This window comes from Epinephelus lanceolatus, chromosome 1, assembly GCF_041903045.1.
Source record: "Epinephelus lanceolatus isolate andai-2023 chromosome 1, ASM4190304v1, whole genome shotgun sequence".
In the NCBI taxonomy this organism is placed as follows: domain Eukaryota; kingdom Metazoa; phylum Chordata; class Actinopteri; order Perciformes; family Serranidae; genus Epinephelus; species Epinephelus lanceolatus.
Window position 1 is genome coordinate 6,622,850 of NC_135734.1, and position 17,145 is coordinate 6,639,994.

The window sequence follows — 17,145 nt, forward strand, 5'->3', positions numbered from 1 at the left end:
TCTGATTGGTCAGCTCGCTCAGTCTGTTGTGATTGGTGCAATGCTTAGAGCATGTATCGGAACATGCAACAGTAATGAGGAGGATCGAGTCACTCTCAGAGGACATGGACAGACAAGTGTTAAAGGACTTGACAAACTGTGAATATTTCTCACTACAGTTCGATGAATCCCTGGATATAATGGACACAACACAGCTTGTTGTATTTGTCAAAATGGTTTTCCCAGATTCTACAACAAAGGAGGACTTTCTCACTCTTTTGCACTTAAAGGAGAAAATGAGAGGTGAGGATATCTACAATGAGTTAAAAAAATATGTCTGTGATAATGACATACCCATTCATAAACTGGTGGCAATTACTACTGATGGGGCCCCAGCAATGCGTGGTGTGCGCAGTGGATTTATAGGACTGCCGTAATGACCCCGATTTTCCCTACTTTGTGAATTATCACTGTGTGATCCACCAGCAGGCCTTGGCTGGGAAGGTCTTGAACTTTTCTCATGTAATGACGCTGGGGGTGAAACTAGTCAACTCGATTCGAGTGAAAGCGCTTCAGCACTGCTTATTCAAGGCGCTCCTGGATGAGCTTGATGCTGCTTATGGAGACCTACTTCTCCATGCTGATGTGCGGTGGTTGAGTTGCAGCAAAGGGCTGCAGCGAATTGTCGACTTGCTGCCCGAAATCAAGACTTTCCTGTCAACAAGGAACAAGGCGTACTGTCAGAGGATGCATGGCTACTGGACCTGGGGTTTCTCACAGACATAACCGCAAAACTGAATGCACTCAACAACGAGCTGCAGGGAAGAGACCAAGTCCTGCCCCACATGATAAGCACAGTAAATGCGTTCAAGGCCAAGCTCGGTGTTTGGACGACACATCTCAAGAACGGGAGGCTGACACACTTTCCCAACCTTGAGAAGATGGTACAGACCTTGAAAGACAAGGATGCTTTTCGCCCTGAGCAGTACTGCACTCACCTGGACAAACTGACAGTGGAGTTTAATTGGCGTTTTGGTGAGTTAAGGCTCTGACACACCAAGCTGACAGTCAGCCGTCGACCATAGTTGGGCCGTCAGTGAGCGCCTGTCGCCCTAGTTTTTGTGGTGTGTCCCGCACTGTTGGCACTTCAGCGTTGGTGGCTTTTTGGCCGATTGAGCATGTTGAATCGGCGGTGGAGCTTGTCAGTGACAGAGATCACTCTGATTGGCTGTTCAGGTTTTATTCCCTCGCCCCTGTAGCGAGTGAATCTGCCTGTAGTGAAACCAGGGGTAACCGGTGCTTCCTCCTCAGGCTCCACTTCACTCAGCTGCCTGACAGATCCGCTGCTTCTTCCCACTTTAACCTGAATAACAAACCGGGGCTAGCTGGGAACGGCTAGCGGAGCGTTGCCGCAGCGTGACCGGAGGGAAGAACAGCCAGTTAGCCTCCGCTAGCCTCCCAGCTAGCCCCAGCTCTCCGTTTGGATCCAACCATAGCACTGATCCCTGATTTGTTATTCAGGTTAAAGTGGGAAGAAGCAGCGGGTTTATCGGGCAGCTGAGTGAAGCTGAGTGAAGTGGAGCCTGCGGAGGAAACACCGGGACCGTCTGGATGTAATAGTCCGTGGAGGTGCTGCAGTGCACAGTTGCACAGATAAGAAACCCCTCAGCTAACAGGATGTATCAGTCTCTCACTCCGCTCTCTCTCTCTCACGCAGGCGCAGAACGTATGTGCCACTTGGCCATTGGATGTAGTCCATGTAGTGTGTTCAGATGCAACTGACACAGGGCGATGTAGATGACACAACAGTTGGCTTTCGTCGCTGCTAGTTCTTTGATGTCAGTTTGGTGTGTCCGCACCTTTAGACGTCATGGAAGATATTGCTGCATTCGTCTCAAACCCATTCGTGCCCATTGATATAGAGCAGGTAGCAGCCAAATTCCAGAAAGTATTTACTTTGCCAAGTGAAGCTGACATGGAGATGGTTGATTTACAAAATGACATCGAGCTGAAAGCCAGATCCAGGGACAGTGACTTTTGGGGACTTGTCAGCAGAGAGAAGTTTCCTCACTTCACTGCATGTGCACTAAGAGTGAGTGCCTACTTTGGATCCACGTACCTATGTGAAATGGCATTTTCACAGATGAAAATAATAAAATCAAAGTACAGGAGCAGCCTTACTGACAGACACCTCACAGACTGTCTCAGACTGGCTGTCTGTAGTTATGAGCCAAACTACAAAGCACTCACAGACAGTATCCAGTCACAGCCATCACATTGACTTGAGTGAGTAACATGACTGCCTTCTGACATGAAAAGTGATGCTGCATAAGATGACTGCACGTAGCACTGAGACAAAATAGCCTACATTACAGATCTACTTTATAAAATGCTTATATTTGTAAATGACAATAAGTAAGAATAAGTCAGTCAAGTGTCAAAATGAAGGGTGATAGGCTACATATGAAACCTAGAAGTGATGCTGCATAAGGTGACTGTGCTTACCACTGACTGAGAAAGCAAACATTATAGTTCCACTTTATAAAAAATGTTTGTCAGTGATAAGTATGAATAATAATAAGTCAGAGGGCTCTAGTTTCCCGGCGGGCGCAGGGTGGCGAACCCCGCGCAGAGCTAGTTTCGAGCAGCGCAACCCAAAGTGGCAGCGCAGCAGGGGGAGGTGTCGACAGATCCAGCTTGGCGCAGTAACAGTTTCGTGCCAAAAGGCTTCGCCGAAGGTGCGCTAAAAGCTCGCCAGATGAAACCAGGTCTACTGTCAGCGCAGGTGGAGGGCAGCTGGTGTACGCCGAAGTTTGGCTGACCGGCGGACAGTGCGCACACGTCACCAAAACCTCACAGGCAGGTTTCCAGAATATCAGGCACATTAACAATGCAATAAATACCCACAAAAACACTATTCAATGCAACTATCTGCAATCAGCTCATAAATGTATCTCTATATCGACTGTCCCGTCACATCTGATGTCAGATCAAAGGGGATTGGCACCGTTTGGCACGTTTGACACGCGTAATGGAAACCCAACCTGATTTGATTAACACAGCTGCAAACTAATGAGTTCACATCCCTCTCAGCCAACCACAAACAGCCACAGCATCAGATAGGGAGTATATATTCAGCATCTGTCATCTTAGAAAAGTCAAAAGAAAAGAAACAGAGTGAGACTGCGAGAGAGAAAGAGAGAGTGCGCGCGCGCACGCACGAGAGAAACGTAACATTGATTTACAATTGTGGTGACCTCCTCCCAGGCTACCTTTGCATCATCAGCCCGTGGAGGTCTGCTCGCAGTTCCGTATATTCGGACACTGCGAGCTTGGACCTCCTGGACCAGAAACATCAGTTTCCTCCTGGGAGGAGTTTGGCTGTCTGACGCTGCTGCTCTCTTCTGCCATGGCGAATTGAGTAAACTCTGATTACGCCTTTGCGCGGCGAAGGGCGAGGAGAGGGGCTCATTTGATTGGTGTGATGTGTGTAAAACCCACTCCACGCCTTCTCTCCTCCCTCTTTCCGACTTGCGCAGGTAGGAAGGACGGAGGTGGGACAGACGAGTAGCTGCGCCAGCGCGCACGGTGTGCCAAACTTGCAAAATCCTGGCCACACCCAATTGGCAAAGCACAGGTGCGCTGCGCCCCCGCCTCGCCCGGTCTGTGAAACTAGAGCCCCAAGTGTCAAAACGTGAAGAATGTCAATTTGTTGTTGGCTGGTATGAACAAAATAATTTCCTCATTCATTCTTTATGCCTTTATTTTTGTGTTATGAAACTACATGACTCTCAAATGAATGTTATTTTGTACAATTCTTTAAGCAAGACTGTTTGATATGCCAATTAATTGGTCTTTTCTTGGTTGCATCAATTTGAATGTTGCAGCAAAGTGCATGTAATTCAAATACAGGCAAATAAAAGGCCTCAAGTAGGAAGTACAGTGTTAGCTGTCTTTTTCTATCAACACTTGCCTTTCACCAAGGCCGAGGTCAGGGACCTTGGACTTAAAAAGGTTGGTGACCACCGGTCTACGGGATGTGTGTTCAATCACATGCTACTCAGCTGTGCATTTTACAATGAAGTGCAAAAATGTGTGTGTTTGGGAAGTACTGAGCATATGAATGGATAAATGAGACTTGGATTATACTGCACCTGTTGTGTGACAGTTTGTAAATGGATATTTTGGATATGGTTTTGCCGTTGTCAAATGTAGACCCTGTTAACTGCAATTGATCAAGAATGTTGCCTTTATTGGATCTCTGTTCACAGTGGAGGATTACGAGAAATAAAAAGTTTTCTTCACAAATTCAAGGTAACATGCAGTGAATAATTCATATACATATAAACAAATGGTCATTTTGTGGGTGAAGTATTCTTTTAACTATAAAAATACACTTTTTTCCAACAAAACTAAGTTGAAAAAAAAAATCTGGTATTGTATTTAATCTAAGGTTTATAATCCAATGAAAATTGTCAACAATTACCAGATAGATTACTGTAAAATATGTACAGACATTCAGAGTTCCTAGACAATTACTTTAGTTATCCTCTGACTCACTGAATACCTCTGTAGGTAAAAACTTCAGAGTCTTTAGTACTTCACTATTTGATCAAATGCATGCAAATTTGATGACACACAAACCTCACAGCTTCAGCTCCATGTTAAAGCTAACTGGCAAATGTTACACATGAAACTAAGAAGGAGAACATGGTAAACATTATACCTGTTTAATATCAGCATGTTAGTGCTGTCATTGTGAACATGTTTCAGTGTTGCTGTTAGCATTGAGCTTAAAGCACCACCACGCCACAGATCAACCTCACAGAGTCTTGTTTTATTGTTTCAACCCTTGGGATAGTCCCCACAGACATATATGATGACACATTCGATTACTGGAACCATTACAAAAGAATAAGGGCTTGACTCAATAATGACACGGGCATAGGTTGTTTCTGTTCAAGAAAGAACTACAATTGTCAGGGGCCAAGATAGGACTTAGAAAGCAATTATTTACCAAGTCTTGTGAAATCACTCAATGACTTGTACCATCACAGAAGATAATTTGCTCTTCTTGAGTTGATGGCTTTTGAATTGATTGATTACCTCCATATAGTCTTAGGATACTGCCTCGTATATAAATAAAAAATGTACTTTACCCTGTTTTAATGCGGTATGCATTTAAATGCAAATGTGTTAAAGGAATAGTTCAGATTTGTTTGTTTTTTTTAAGCGATTTTGTATGGAGTACTCAGGTTATCCATATTCAGAGTATTACACATGCCCCCAGTTTTGAGATGTGCCTACACAGAAGCTAAGCAATGTATTGTTGTGGAGGAGAGCATCAGCAAATCATATTTTAGTCTAAAAACAAAGTCAGTATCAGTTTAAATGTATGCTATATTGGGAGTATTTTTACCCCATTACTGTTCCTGTCAGACAGCCCATTCCTACAGCTGTTAACGGCTTCAGTGCCTCATCTATGTTCTCGTTAAAGCCACCAGACTCAGGGATTGAGGTAGCGGTAGACCAGCAGCTCCTGTGTTCAGTGAGGGTAAATCACTGTTTTTTCTCAATGGAGTCTGGCTCTGAAGAGAGCAATATCACAGTCTCATTTCCCTGTCAAAAATTGTTGTCTGATGGCAAGGTAAAGCAAATAATATATTCTAAATCTGACGTACACTCAAACTGATAAGGACTGTTTTGCTGCAGCCCCTGTCCACAGCAGTACATTGCTTGGCTTCTGTGGCTGTACTCCTGTGTGCTTCTCCAAACTGGAAGTGTGCTGACCACCAGTTACTTGAGGTAATACACTGACTATGGATAAATACTTCATACAACCCGACTTAAAATCCTGATTATCCCTTTTAAATCTGGTTTTAAGTTGTCATAGTGTTTTGCATGAAGTGCTACAGTACATCGAGGCAAAAATGTGTCTCCACTTTTTTTGGTGTTGTATTTATCCAAATAAATTTGTGTGCTGCTGGACTGAGGGCTTAATGTAATTGCACAAGATTAAGATGATGACGACAATGACGCTGATGATTATATTTAAATTCAACAAAAATATTAAACATCTGAATTAATGACTGAAACATGAAACTTGGTACCATGTGATTGGGCATACTTTCCAAAATATCTTAATGCATCAGTACTGAGATAATACTGTGAGATTTATATCAGTAGTCATTGTGCCCTCCCTGACTTGCAATATAAAGTTAGCAGAATGGTACTGATATAAAATGCTTGGTGCATTCCCAGTCTCACAGTTAATCTGTGTTTAGTGTTTTGGATCTGCATCGGGAGTTGGTGGTTAGTCAGCTGTGGGTACACATTATTGCAAATGAAAGATCAGTACCTGCTGTTTCTGGAAGAATCTAGTTGTGCCTACATGTCCGTATGGGACTATGGGAGGGTCTCCTGTCTACACCAGAGCCCCAGTACAATGAAAGAAGAAAACCCCAGTTTCCATGACAATTACACCGACACACTCCACCCTCCGCATTATCAAATAGACTTAAAACAACACAGCCCTCCCCTCCCCTCCCCCTGCCATACACACACACACACACACAGATAATATCCACACAGCTTCAATTAAGAAACGATCTGGTTTGGAACGTAGCATCTTACCTGATACTATGCTGGTCATTGTTGCTGACAGTGGAGGAAGAGGAGAGAGCTGGAGGATGCTGCTGGATGGAGGAGAGGAGAGAATGTGAAGCATTCAGAGAGGGACGATCAAGAAGGAGGAGGAGGAGGAGGATAGAGGGAGAGGGAGAGAGAGAGAGAGAACATGGGCTGGGCATGTGTCTGTGCCCTGCATGGTGCAGTGCACAAGTGTATGTGAACAATCAGCCCTAATTTTATTTGATACTGACCATGATATAAAAGGAAAAGTGGATACAGTGCTACATACAGTACATTTGTGCACAGTAATGAGCAGGGGAATGTCTGTCTAACTTATGTATAAGGTGTCTATATCTATACTTTATACACCTAACAGCTACTACACATTCATCTTCTATTTTTATCATTTATTTATAACAGGCAACAACAAAACAATGACACATTGTGCACAGTTTAGTGGTCTATAAAACAACCTTCACAATCTTTACACAAAATTGAAAAAATGGTGTTCTGTGAATAAATAAAATATATAATAGATAAATATATATAATGAAATGAACCAGCAGTCTACCTATGTTCAGTTGCAACAATCTAATTGCTAATTGCGTTCTCCTCTCTTTATGCTCCACTCCTTGTCTTTGCTCTGCTCTCAGCAGAGCAGTTTGTGAATCTGAATCTGCCAGAGAGTTGGAGGAAGACCGTGTGATTTTACACCAGACTAGCTTACTTGTTGTTAATCTTAACGGTAGGTTACTGCCTATATTATACTGGCTGTATTAAGATGTTTTAATAGTCCTTTAATCTCACAACAGTGATGAACAATGCCAAAGTATAGGGCAAACACTATCATTAGCTGGCTGTCCATGAAGGCAGGTCAGAGAGATGTAATATTTACTCTACAGCTCTGCAGAGCACACAGTTTGTGTGCAGCTGACACAAGGGGAGCTGAAGAGGGAGGGGCAGGACTCAAATGAAGTTGTTGGGCATACAACTCACTTTAAATTGGGAATTGATGCCGTAGGCAAAATTTAAAAACTTTAATATAAAATCATTAAAATAAATGAAAAGTGCTTGAGCACCCCCTGGGGTCTATCTGTGCATGTGCTTGTCCAGACATTTTTTTTTTTTTTTTTACAATGTAAATCCATGAGAAAACGTAATTTGCGCTCCCTGGGATCACATGACAGACCCGGAAGTTGTAGTTATAGGTATGGACTTTAGTCAAATGACTTGGACTTTATCACCAATGACCACTTGGACTTGAGCCTGTTGACTTAAAAATACTTGTTATAATACATAAAGCTTTTTAATCCCAGCAAGTCGACAATTAATTCCCCAGATTCACTTTGTTCTTGAACCAATCCAACAGCATCCAATCAAGTTGCAGGACAGAACCATAAAGGACTAATGTTATGCTACTGAGCACCATTTAGAAAAGATCATGCCAAATATAATTTTGTTTATGTACAAAAACTATGCAGTGATCAACAAATACCAAATTGCAGTGTGCAAAAATGTGGGACGAATATTACAGACGAAGACACAACAACTCCCAACTTTGTTTCGACATTTGGAGTTTCATAAAGAATGCTAAGTCGAGGCTAATATTAGCATAGTTAGCAAGCTAATGCTTAGCTATTGCCAAAGATGGTTTTATATTGGAGTTAGCTAAAGTTAATAGTTCTGAAGGCACTAATAAACTACACACTTACAAGTCGCCAACCATCAAAGTCAGAGATTCTGGGGAAAGATTGTTGATATTTGCTGTGGGATTCAGCATCTCATATGCCATATTTACCATCCCTCTAGCTCCCACTGGCTTACTCTTTAACATCCATGGTTTTCCCCCTGTGCATGAGCACAAATTCTCCATGATGCTGACTGGCTGGAATAGTGTTGTGTGGTTCAGTCTGAGCAACTTTGTTTCCCATTTATAGCCTCTGACCACCAGATTGTTTTTTTCTCGCTCACATACAGAATGATCAGTTAGCAGACTGTGAAGAGATATTTAAAAAAATCAATTAGATTAGAATCGCTAACTGCACCTTTAAGGTAGTGAACCATTAGTTTATAGTTATACCATGCAGGAATGGTCAATGACTGTTTGTAAAGACAAGATTCAAACTTGGCCCCTCCTGCCTAAACTGCTTGTTACTATGCAGGAATTTTGTAGTGTTACATCCTTCAAACCTTGGTCAGTAAAGGACATGGGTGACAGTTATGTCTAAGGTTACAATCAGGTCAGTGGAAGGCCTAAAAGATGCCTTGAGGTCAGGCTACTTGACCTTTGTAATGAACGCACTCCATCTTTGGTCTCCTTGTTGTGGAGGAGGTATCACAGCTTCCCAGATAAGGGTGCCTAGCTGGGTCCGTTGCCATAGCTCCCAAGGTTAAGAGGAGGGGAGATTGCCCTGTGCTCCAGGCTCAACGAACGCGAGTCTCATTTTAGATAGGTGCATTTTGTAAGAGACAGTCTAGGTGATTTAGAGCAAGCCGGGCGAGCATGATTGCTTTTTTAAAGTCAGTAAGCAATAGAAACTTCACAAAACCATAGATGAATAACCTTATTGGGAGCGTGGAGTAACTCGTAAGAGAATACTGCTTGGGTTAAATGCAAGGACTGGACAGGGACATCCTCAGAATCTCTGGATGACATACACTGTGTCACACTCTGTTCAACTGTGATTCTCTTGAATCAAGCCTTCATTACATGCTGGGTGTAATCCACTGAAGTCTCTTGAGGTCTTCATCAGCTGTTGAATCATCAATTCAATTCAATTCAATTCAATTTTATTTATAAAGCCCAATATCACAAATCACAATTTGCCTCACAGGGCTTTACAGCATACGACATCCCTCTGTCCTTAAGACCCTCACAGCGGATAAGGAAAAACTCCCCAAAAAAAAACCCCTTTAACGGGGAAAAAAAACCGGTAGAAACCTCAGGAAGAGCAACTGAGGAGGGATCCCTCTTCCAGGACGGACAGACGTGCAATAGATGTCGTACAGAACAGATCAGCATAATAAATTAACAGTAATCCATATGACACAATGAGACAGAGAGAGAGAGAGAGAGAGAGAGAGAGAGAGAGAGATGCAGGTAATGACAGTAGCTTACAACAACATTAATGAAAGTAATAATATTATAGTTATAGTTCTGGCTACTGTGGTACAATATGTTGAAAGTATGTATTAATATCTGACAGTATACTTGTGTGACAATAGTCATATGTGTATAATAACAGAAGTATGACTAATGACTAATGATGGCAGCAGCAGCAGCAGGAGGCATCTGGCAGGACCAGGGCAGCAGCACAACCACACACGTCACACTGTCCAGGCACCGCTGCGGTATGAGTTATTCTGAGAGACAGTGGAGCACAAAGGCTCCGGAGAAGAAGCCGAGTTAGTGACATCCAGAATGGCCGAGTTAGCAAGATGCAGTAATAGGATGAGAGTGAGAGAGAGAGAGAGAGAGAGAGAGAGAGAGAGAGAGAGAGAGAGAGAGGGAGCCCGGTGTATTATAGGGGGTCCTCCGGCAGACTAGGCCTAAGTCAGCCTAACTAGGGGCTGGTACAGGGCAAGCCTGAGCCAGCCCTAACTATAAGCTTTATCAAAGAGGAAAGTCTTAAGTCTAGTCTTAAATGTGGAGACGGTGTCTGCCTCCCGGACCGTAACAGGAAGATGATTCCACAGGAGAGGAGCCTGATAGCTGAAGGCTCTGGCTCCTGATCTGCTTTTGGAGACTTTAGGGACCACGAGTAACCCTGCGTTCTCAGAGCGCAGTGTTCTGGTGGGATAATATGGCACTATGAGCTCTCTAAGATATGACAGAGCTTGACCATTTAGAGCTTTATAAGTTAACAGTAGGATTTTAAATTCAATTCTGGATTTTACAGGGAGCCAGTGCAGAGAAGCTAAAACAGGAGAAATATGATCTCGTTTCTTAGTTCCTGTTAGTACACGAGCTGCTGCATTCTGAATTAGCTGGAGAGTTTTTAAGGACTTACTAGAGCTACCTGATAATAGAGAGTTACAGTAATCCAGCCTTGAGGTAACAAAAGCGTGGACCAATTTTTCTGCATCTTTTCGGGTCAGGATAGGCCTAATTTTCGCAATATTACGCAGATGAAAAAATGCAGTCCGTGAGGTTTGCTTTAAATGAGAATTAAAAGACAAATCTTGATCAAATATTACTCCGAGGTTTCTTACGGTAGTGCTAGAGGCCAGAGCAATGCCATCTGGAGAAACTATGTCATCAGATAAAGAGTCTCTGAGTTGTTTGGGGCCAAGAACAATAACTTCAGTTTTGTCTGAATTTAACATCAGGAAATTGGTGCTCATCCAATTTTTTATGTCTTTAAGGCAGTTATGGAGTTTAGTTAATTGATTACTTTCTTCTGGCTTCATCGATAAATACAACTGTGTATCATCCGCATAACAATGTAAATTTATAGAGTGATTTCTAATGATGTTACCTAAAGGAAGCATATATAGAGTAAATAGGATCGGTCCGAGCACAGAACCTTGCGGAACTCCAAAACAAACTTTGGTACGTAAGGATGATTCATTACGAACGTCAACAAATTGAAAACGATCAGATAAATAAGATTTAAACCAGCTTAGTGCTGAACCTTTTAGGCCAATTAAGTGATCCAGTCTCTGCAGTAGAATTTGATGGTCAATTGTGTCAAACGCCGCACTAAGATCTAATAAAACAAGAACAGAGACGAGTCCTTTGTCTGAAGCAATCAGAAGGTCATTTGTAATTTTAACTAGAGCTGTCTCAGTGCTATGATGCACTCTAAATCCTGACTGAAATTCCTCAAATAAATTATTATCCTGGAGAAAATCACACAGCTGGTCTGCGACTACTTTCTCAAGGATCTTTGACATAAAGGGAAGATTAGATATTGGTCTATAGTTGGCTAACACCTCTGGATCCAGGGTGGGCTTTTTTAGTAGAGGTTTAATTACAGCTACCTTAAAAGACTGTGGTACATAGCCTGTTAATAAGGATATATTGATCATATCTAATATATGAGTGTTAACTAAAGGAAAGACCTCCTTAAGTAGCCTAGTTGGGATGGAGTCTAAGAGACACGTTGATGATTTAGATGAAGAAATCACTGCGGTCAATTCTTGAAGAGAAATTGGGGAGAAGCAATCTAAATATATATTAGATTCTACAGCTGTGTTTGAGGTTAGATAGGTAGGCCTACCATCTGAGGGCAGGAGGCCATGAATTTTGCCTCTAATAGTTAGAATTTTGTCATTAAAAAAGCTCATAAAATCATTACTGCTAAGGGCTAAAGGAATACAAGGCTCAATAGAGCTTTGACTCTCAGTCAGCCTGGCTACAGTGCTGAAAAGAAACCTGGGGTTGTTCTTGTTTTCTTCTATTAATGCTGAGTAATAGTTTGCTCTGGCATTGCGGAGGCCCCTCTTATAAGTTTTGAGACTGTCTGTCCAGATTAAACGAGATTCTTCCAGTTTGGTTAATCGCCAATTCCTTTCAAATTTTCGCGATATTTGTTTTAACCTACAGGTTTGAGAGTTATACCAAGGAGCAAACTTTCTTTGCTTTGTTAACTTCTTTTTAAGAGGAGCTACAGAGTCGAGCGTTGTTCGCAGCGAGCCTACGGCGCTATCAACAAAATGATCAATTTGGGAGAGGTTAAAGTCGGCACGGGAAACCTCTGTTACTGAAGGTATTGGTATTGAATTTAACGACGAAGTAATCTTTTCCTTAAATTTTGTGACAGCACTATCTGATAAACATCTAGTATAGTAACTGTTGCTGAGTGGCGTGTAATCGAGTAAAAAGAAATCAAAAGTAATCAGATAATGATCTGATAGCGAGGGATTCTGTGGAAAGACTTTTAGGTTATCAATTTCAATTCCATACGTCAGAACTAGATCGAGGGTATGGTTAAAACAGTGAGTGGGTTCATGTACACCCTGACTGAAGCCAATGGAGTCTATTAATGAGATAAACGCGGTAGCCAGGGAGTCATTATCAACGTCGACATGAATGTTAAAATCGCCTACAATAATAACTTTATCTGATTTAAGAACTAAACTGGATAAAAACTCTGAGAATTCAGATACAAATTCAGAATACGGGCCAGGAGCACGGTACACTATAACAAATAAAAGTGGCTGCGAGGTTTTCCAGGTCGGATGTAAAAGACTAAGAACGAGGCTTTCAAATGAATTATAATCTAGTTTAGGTTTAGGGCTGATTAACAGACTAGAGTTAAAAATGGCTGCAACTCCCCCTCCTCGGCCTCATCAGTTCTGACATTTTCATCAACAGTTACATGAAAGATGGAAAAGCTGATACTTTAGTTAGCAACAGAGCCAACCATCAGCACCTACCTGTCCAGTAGAAAACAAGCCAACTCTTCATCCTCTCCTTTAGTGTGGCAAAAGTAAGAGAAAGCCAGCACCACTCTCATTTTGGAACAAGCTATGTCTCAGTTTCAGGGGTCAAAGGTCATAAGAGGTATGACTCAGGAATAGGTCACTTCTTGTAAGTGAATCAATGTTATAGATTGGAATGATGCACAGTCATTCTGAAGACAAGCTGAGATTACATTTTGTGGTTTAGTGTGTTTCAATGACACTGTCCACTCCCACAGTATGAGTGGACATTTTAAAACACCCTTTAAATATTCTTATGACTCCATCCAGTGTAAGAGCTGTTTTCTTTCTTGTTGATCCATTCGTAATGGATGAATTAGGGAAGTTATGATGTTGATTAATCATTTATTACAGCACCAGACACTGTATTGATTTATCACCACTCTGGGACAGGTGCATGTGTGTGTGTGACTGAAAAACATGGGCAATTCAAATGGACCATTGATTACTGCTGGCTGGAATAGTACAGGGTGGGTTTCGAAGCAAACCACAGAGGAAGAGTATGATAGGTCAGATCTGTAGCTAAACCTCTGTGCAATATTTTGGGGTTTATTACAGCATGTGATGGTGAACTGCTGATGGAAAATGATGTAAGATATGCAGAGAAAACACTGTCTGAAAGTAGTAAACATATTTTTGTGTTTCTTTTAGTAAAATGCTGTTTTGTAACCAACACAAAAAATAATATCTGTTGTTAAAATATGAGAGCTGGTTATATTATTTATGTCTTAAAGCGACACTTCCCTTTCTGGAAATTTTACAATTTTCTTTGTTTAGGTTAAAATGCTATTAATAAGCTGATGGCACACTAAAATTTAAGTGAATCCCACCAGAGATAAAAACTCATAATTATAGGCTACCATTCTCATATGGTATATAAGAAAAATTCTAACCAATCACTGCATTTGCAATGATTGTATTCCCCACTTGGAGGCCTCCGACTGACGTAACCGCTCGCGTAACATCCCCCCAACCAGGAAGAGTGAGTCTGTGAGACAACAAATAGCCTTGTAACAGGGATGCTCGTGGATATAAACTTTTCTCCGTAACAATAGCAGACAAATGCGGACCACCGCTTCCACCTCCAGCTGCTCCAACAGGGAAATCAGTTGGCAAAAGAAAGAATATTGCAGAAAAAGCTAACACTAAGAAAGAACTCGATGCTGCAAGAGCCAAAACTAAAAACGATGGCCAAGACTGATGCAGCTCCATCCTGAGCTAAAAGGGACGAGATAGTCGCAGAGTTTCTGCTGGACAGGTATTTTTAGTTTGCCACTAATGTAACATAGGCTATAATGTTATATATGACAACACAGAGTCCAGTTGCTAACGGTTAGCCTACTGTAGCCTAAGCCTCTGTATTATCTTGCTTGTTTGTTGCCAGTCACCATGCTAACATTAGATAGTTATCTAATGTTAGCGTTTACATTATAAACTCATCAGTCATCACTGGCTACGGTTACATGATGGCTTCTCATTCGGAATGAAATAAATCTGAATGAAATCATTCGTAATTAAAGGTTTTCCTGGTAGTTTACATGGGAAATATTCATTCTGAATGAGGGTTTACACGGGAGATCAGTTCAATCGCCTTTATTCGGGTCTGCGCAAGGTTTGGGGCAGAGAAGGTTTCTGATTGGATAGGGGGCGGGGCAGATGTTACGTGTTTACGTGTACCGGAAGAAAACACTGTAGTCCTCACTCCAGATAACAAGATGCTTGATGACGCCGTTCTTAGTGCCTTTTTCGGGCATGTTTTGCTTATATTCTTGAAGCAGCAGTACAACAACAACCTTGTTCTGCTAATGCTTCATCTGTTGAGGAGGAGAAGGGAGGTAGAAGACCGTGCTGTGGCGAATGGAAACTGGTGAGTGCAACGAGTCCGACTGCTCTATCTCAGCCCGTTGCTATGCAGCCTGTTACTATGTGCGCTATATACGTCATCGTGCCAGAAGGGCAAGGAAACGAGCATGCGCAGAAAGACCGGAATGAACTTAAAGAGGAATGAGTGTATACATGCACACAAAATTCTTTCATTCGGAATGACAAACGGAATAAACCACCCCCTTTAATCGGATTTAATTTTCAATCGGAATGACCATTTACATGACCACTTTTAATTGGAATGGCCTTTCATTCCGATTAAAAGTGGAATTAAACTGTCCATGTAAACATACTGAGTGATCCCAGGAAAATTTTAAAACTCTGGGGATGCGTTTGGCATGTTACACTCGCTCTCCTCTTCCGTGTATCTAACGTTACCTTGCCAACACCTACGTCTATCATAGTCGTAATGAACACATAATGGAGGAGGGGGGAGTAGGCCTTTGGAGGGAGGTGGAGTTGCAGGAAGAGGGGGATGGGACTTTGGAGGGAGGCGGGAGTTGTGGATGTTCAAATTTTTTCTAAGTGCTGTGTGAACTGCAAGAAAGGTGAGATGCTTTAATTGGAATTCTGTTATAACAATAATATCTAAGGCCATGCACTTCCAAATCTAATAACCAAAACGAAAATTGTCACATGTTGAAAGGACTTGTTTTGTTTCTCACTTACTATAAAAAGGATTGTAGCTGTGAAGACAAAAAGTCTTCAGTATTAAATCAATGAATATTATGAAATACTCATAGGAATAATTACCTAAAAAAACAACAACACACACAACACCATGAAACTGGTTTTAAATGTTATTCCAAATCCAGCTCACTATTATGAAACGTTATGTCATCCTGCTTCTTTTCACAGAATCCAGTGGAAAATTTCGGTGGTTTTAATACCTCCCCTAGGAGGTTGTGTTTTCGATGCTGTTTGTCAGCAGGATTACAGGAAAACTAGTAGCTTGCTTATCATGTTACTTGGTGGAAGGGTAGCATTGAGAGAAGAACCCCTTAAATTTGCACCACGCCCGTAAAGTATACCCCTGCACCCCAAGGGGGCCCCTCCCCCATTTGGTCAACAACTACTTTTTTTTTTTTTTTTTTTTTTTTTTTTTTTACAATTACATAGGAGCTTATATTTCAATCCTGTTTTGTTTTTGTTTTTTCCTAAGGGGGGTTCACTGGGATTTAGCTGCCGGGGGGGGGGGGGGGGGGGGGGGGGGTCCTCACGTGTTTCCGTTACGGCACTGTAGAGCACTGTAAAACTTCAATTAAACGCCCAGTCCCTTTTATTAGCCCAAAATATTATCCCTGCACAATCTTATCTGTGGCATTTCATTTACTCACTGTCATTCAGTGTTGGGGAAGTATTTCTCTGACCTCTTTGTGCTTCCACCATTTTCTCCTCTGATTAAGAAACTCTTAAGCCTCTTAAAAGTCCTCCTCCCTGCTCCTAACAGTTTTAGGTCAGTCTGATCAGCTGCAGCGCTGTACTGTCAAATCAATAAACGATATCTGATAACTGATATGGTGTGTCTGTCGGTAAAAGACTTCCGTGAAGCCTGCACTTGTGTATCTTTGCTTCCCTCTCCACTGAGAGCCTCCTCTCTCCTCGACTCCTCCGTGCGCATTTAATGAATTAGGACGTCCTATAAGATGGCCAATCTTGATCAGTTTCAGGGTCAAGTGATTAAGGATAGAGGAGTTGAGGAGGGATATTGGGATGAACCCCAGAAATGATCAGACCCCAATATTGGATCAGAGCAGACTGGGCTTCTTTGGGAGGGAGCTTAAAGAGACAGGCACTTCACAGAGCATTTCACCGAGAATGTGAATACAGGTGTTCCAGCACAGAAAGTACGAGAAAAATAGTGTTCTTCTGACCATCACAGCATGTAAACGTGTTCTAGTAGGAATCCAAAATACAAGTATGAACCTGAAAATAAGCAGAACAGATCCCTTTTAAATTAGATTACTGACTTACTACTTACTGTCAAAGACTGAATTGTTGTGCACGATGACACAAGATTATATTTGTGTCTAATATAATGACATTTTACATTCAAACTCAACAGGCTGCAGGTAAATTCATGTACTAGTGTAAAAGGAAAGACTGCTAATCAATAATAACATAATTAGCTGTTACAGCCTGACAGATGCAGTTCTAGATCAAGTTGTGAGGCCCAGTGTGAGAACAGTGGTATATTTTTTACATGTTAAATTGAAACACGACACA

General features: G+C 41.8%; 1 protein-coding gene across 2 annotated transcripts in view; it reads right to left on the minus strand.

Moving 5' to 3' along the window:
* The window catches only part of stmn3 (stathmin-like 3), a 45,632-nt gene extending 38,862 nt beyond the window's left edge, over positions 1-6,770 (minus strand). For both annotated transcript variants that reach the window (XM_033625466.2, XM_078170627.1), the window contains exon 1: positions 6,613-6,770. In XM_033625466.2, the coding sequence (XP_033481357.1) occupies positions 6,613-6,706 (94 nt within the window). In that variant the 5' untranslated portion in view covers positions 6,707-6,770. The remainder of the gene's footprint in view (positions 1-6,612) is intronic.
* Positions 6,771-17,145: the final 10,375 nt, after the last annotated feature.